Source organism: Augochlora pura, unplaced genomic scaffold, assembly GCF_028453695.1.
Source record: "Augochlora pura isolate Apur16 unplaced genomic scaffold, APUR_v2.2.1 APUR_unplaced_716, whole genome shotgun sequence".
Taxonomy (NCBI): domain Eukaryota; kingdom Metazoa; phylum Arthropoda; class Insecta; order Hymenoptera; family Halictidae; genus Augochlora; species Augochlora pura.
The window spans coordinates 1-3,860 of record NW_027587805.1 but is presented as its reverse complement, the minus strand read 5'-3'; the positions used below and the strand labels follow the sequence as shown (position 1 = coordinate 3,860).

General features: G+C 49.9%; 1 protein-coding gene across 1 annotated transcript; it reads right to left on the bottom strand.

The window, feature by feature from the left end:
• Positions 1-369: 369 nt before the first annotated feature.
• On the bottom strand, positions 370-3,656 carry LOC144478061 (uncharacterized). The gene has a single exon (XM_078195779.1). The coding sequence runs from the start codon at positions 3,502-3,504 to the stop codon at positions 2,392-2,394; it is 1,113 nt and encodes a 370-aa protein (XP_078051905.1). The 5' UTR covers positions 3,505-3,656; the 3' UTR covers positions 370-2,391.
• Positions 3,657-3,860: the final 204 nt, after the last annotated feature.

Below are 3,860 nucleotides of genomic sequence, written 5' to 3'. Positions count from 1 at the left end.
TGATGCGCGCGTTGTGCATTAGCATAGCCAGCCGATGCTCGGTGTTCTCGGTTTTGCCCGTAAACATGCCCTCCGCGATCTGATCGGTTTCGAAACGGGTGTAAAATTGAGTCAAGAAATTGTTTATCGCGTCTTTTATGGACAACACATACTAGAAGTATTAGGACACTGACAGAAAATTAAATAAATTTGACGAATGATTGAATTTTTGATAGATGTGGGAAATTTTTATAATCTTTGGAACGTATTTTCAGAGTTAATTGTGTTAGACTGTAGCGAGTACGTTATCCGTCTTTTATATTATAATAGAAATAACAAAAATTTGATAAGAGAAAAATAAATTTATTTTTGGACGATACATGCGTCGTGTTTTTCAATTCCTTAAATACCACCGCGTTTTTAATTTTTTATATAATATGATTTTTTGGAGATAGAGTCTGCATACGTCGCGGAGTGAAAATTGCGACAGCTCTTTTACGGCACGGTATTTTTATGACACGATATTCTTCTGGCACAGCTCATAATGGCAGCAAAAATGTTTCTATAGCATAATGGTTTCCTGACACGAACAGGTATAGTAACGCACACCTTGTTGACGTTAAAAATTAATTCAGCAGACGGTTGCTCGTTCACGAAATTAGACATACATTCAAATGTATATTAATATAATTATTAAGTAACAGGACTTTTGATTTCTTTAATTTCCGCATTATCGTAATGTGTGACAACAAGAATACCTTTTCAATATTTATGAAAGTACTTTTTAATTCTACGTAAATATTCAATTACACAGAATTTATTAGGTCTCCTTTGTACTTCGAAATAAAATAGTGATATATACTAACCTGTTTTAAATCTCACCTTCGAATCTGTTTACGATCTCAAAGACCGATCGCAGATGGCTAAAACGGAGTTGGAAGGTATGATGAAAAAAGGGACACAACGTCGTAGATTGAACAAAAATATTTAATTCCGCGTTACGCGTATTTACTGGCCTCTAGGAGTTCACCGCTTACATGCTATTATGTACAAAAGGAAAGGAAAGAAGATTCGTCGATACGACAGCGGGGTTGTGTGAAAGGAAAATAGAGAGAAAACAAATATACGTTCGCCTGTCGCGCCAGCCGAGAGGTCGTACACCAAGCGGAAGTACAGAAGCAGCATTCTGATTCGTTGACGAAAGTCCTGTGTGTCACCCTTCTCCCCTTTCGCGTATTTACAAGGATTATGCGCGGTCGCTCGATGGATCGCGCCGACGTCGCTCCTCCGTTACACACGTTCCGTTTGCTAGCCTCGATTGGTCGCGATCACCGCGGATCGCGAACACCGTTTCGCGTCTCTTCAGCCCTGCGCGCACGCTTCGTCGCACGAAAAACAGTGAGGAGAGGATCGTGATCGATTCGTAAAACTGATCACACGATTGGCCAAGGGATCGCGCTCGCGATCGTGGCGCGATCCAATCTCGTAACCGGCTGGTATATCAGAGTATACAACTATAATAAAAACAATATTTCTATAAATATATTATTATTAAGGCACTCCACTACTGGCCAATATATCAGCGAATCCCCGGATTTCATTGTACAGGACTCATGGTAGTCTGTCCGAAGATTTTTACGTACACCCTCTGAAATGGAAATACTAACTCAATCGGTCGCCAAACGAGTTCGTTCAAGAACACGGAAGAATTTTTGTCTCGGATCGGAAAGGAAAATTTTGTACATATTTTTCGCAGGGTTCGATCGTTTCAAACTTACAGATAATATCATAAATAGTGTACAAGCGTAATAATTTTAAATGTTGCCTAACAATTTCCAAAGTAGATTGTTGATTTATACATTAGCTGAAACCGACGGAATTTTGTAACGCAAATCGTTCGAACCAGTATGAAAAAAGATATTCTATCCGAGAAGATGCACGGGGTTCCGTTTCGACGGACATGTCGAGACAGTGCATGCCCTCGCGCGAGCGCGCGCGTGTATAGTTGCGACGCGACGTCGCGGCAGAAAAACCTCCGCATGTCAGAATAATGGACCCGAGTGAAATCAACGATTAGATCGACCGTCTCGCTCGCTTTCTAGCCGCTACCGTAATAAATTAATCCGAACTCTTAGATCGGTTCAACGGACACCTATATACAGATTTGAACACATTCTCGCGATTCGCCGTCGTTGCTCCAGAACGATCCCTCCGTATCGAAGCACGGCGCTTCGTCGATGCCGCATCTTCAGTCACGTCGGTCTTCCGTTTCCTCGGCGAAGACCGGTTCCCCGTCGACTCTCCGAGAGCCTTCCCATCAGTCGGCCACCTCGAACGAGGACTCACCCGCACCCAAGATTGCGTCAGAGCTCAAGACCAGCCCGTTTCGGGCCTGCAAGTCCGCCGGGAGGTTCACAACGACAGAGGCAGCTCCGCGGGCCTCACGCCCAGCCTCAAGTCCAACGGTTTGCTCTTGGCGGTCGCCTCCTCCTTCGTCGGGCTATTGTGCTTGCAGACGTTGTTCACCGACCTGTTGTCGTCCTCGGACAACTGGCTCGGTCTCGGCGAGCTTCTGGTGGACCGGATGCTGAGATCGATCGGCTCGTCTTGCTCGACGGCTAGGCCGCCCGGGCTGGGGCTAACCAGCAGCAGATCGCCGCCTCTGGGTGAGTGCTGGGACGCTGCCGGCGTTATCAAGCCCGGCGGTGGATAGATCAGACCTAGACTATGATGAGGGTGGTAGCCGGTCGTCAGGGTGACGGTGGCTCTGAACTTCCTGGGCGGGAAGTCCCTCTCCGAGAGCGTCGGGGACGCTGCGCTGGCCTTGAAGTAGCTGAGCGCCGAGTTGCTTCTGGATTCGGTGTCCTGGCCGTCGCCGCCGTCGCCGTCGCCTTCACCGTCGCCGTCGCCGTCGACCGACGACGAGCCGCTGTCGGTGGGGCTGTCCGTCGACCTCTTGTAGACCGGGAGGAAAGGTCTGAAGACGTCCGGGGGGCTGGACGGCACGCAGGCGTCCTTTTGAGCAAAGTTCATGGGGAACATCGGCGAGACCGAGTGCTGTTGCTGCTGCTTGTAGAAGGGTAATGGCGTGGTGTCTCTGGGCGGGGTTGTAGGTGGTTGCTGGAGGTTGCTGCACACTCTCTCGCGCTCCTTCTGCCAGGCCAGGAGACGCAGCTGATTCTGCAGGGCCACGTCGTCCGGGTGGGGCGTCTTCTCGTCTACCTGGCACCGCTTCTTCAGCATCGCCACGTCGTCCTGGAGAGGCGACTCGTCGTCGACCTTGCGCCGTTTCTTCAGCATCGCCATGTGCAGGAGGTGCGATTGGATGGCTAGGTCCTCCTGACTAGGCGAGGCCTGCTGATTCTGAGTCTGAGGCAGGTAGCCGGGCAGGAACCCAGCGCCGAACGGCGAGCCGGTGCCGGAGTTCGCGTTCGCGGTCTGAGCGCCGTTGGCCTGCTCCTGCAGCAGACAGTGGATCTTGAACCAGTTCGAGCGACGACCGTACCGGGAGCCCGACTTCGACATGCCCACGTTCAGGCACTTATGCAGCCGGCACGCTTTGCACGCGGTGCGGTTCTTCTTGTTGATCACGCAGCGACCGTTGTTCTTGCATTCCGAGATGCTGGCCAGGTTATTGTAGGTCCGCCCGAAGAACGACTGTAATCAGAAAAGACCGGATCGGTGATTCAACCGTTGGCAGAACGGAGGGGGGGGACGTTACAAGCTTAGATAGATACTTTATCGGGAGATATCGTAAACGCGCGCCAATTTGGCCGAGCCTCGCGCGGGTGGTATTTTCTTTCGGCTCCGGGAACGCCGGATTGTTTATTGAGCATAAAATTCATAGCAACTTTTTCGATTCCGCGCGAGAGCGCGATCGC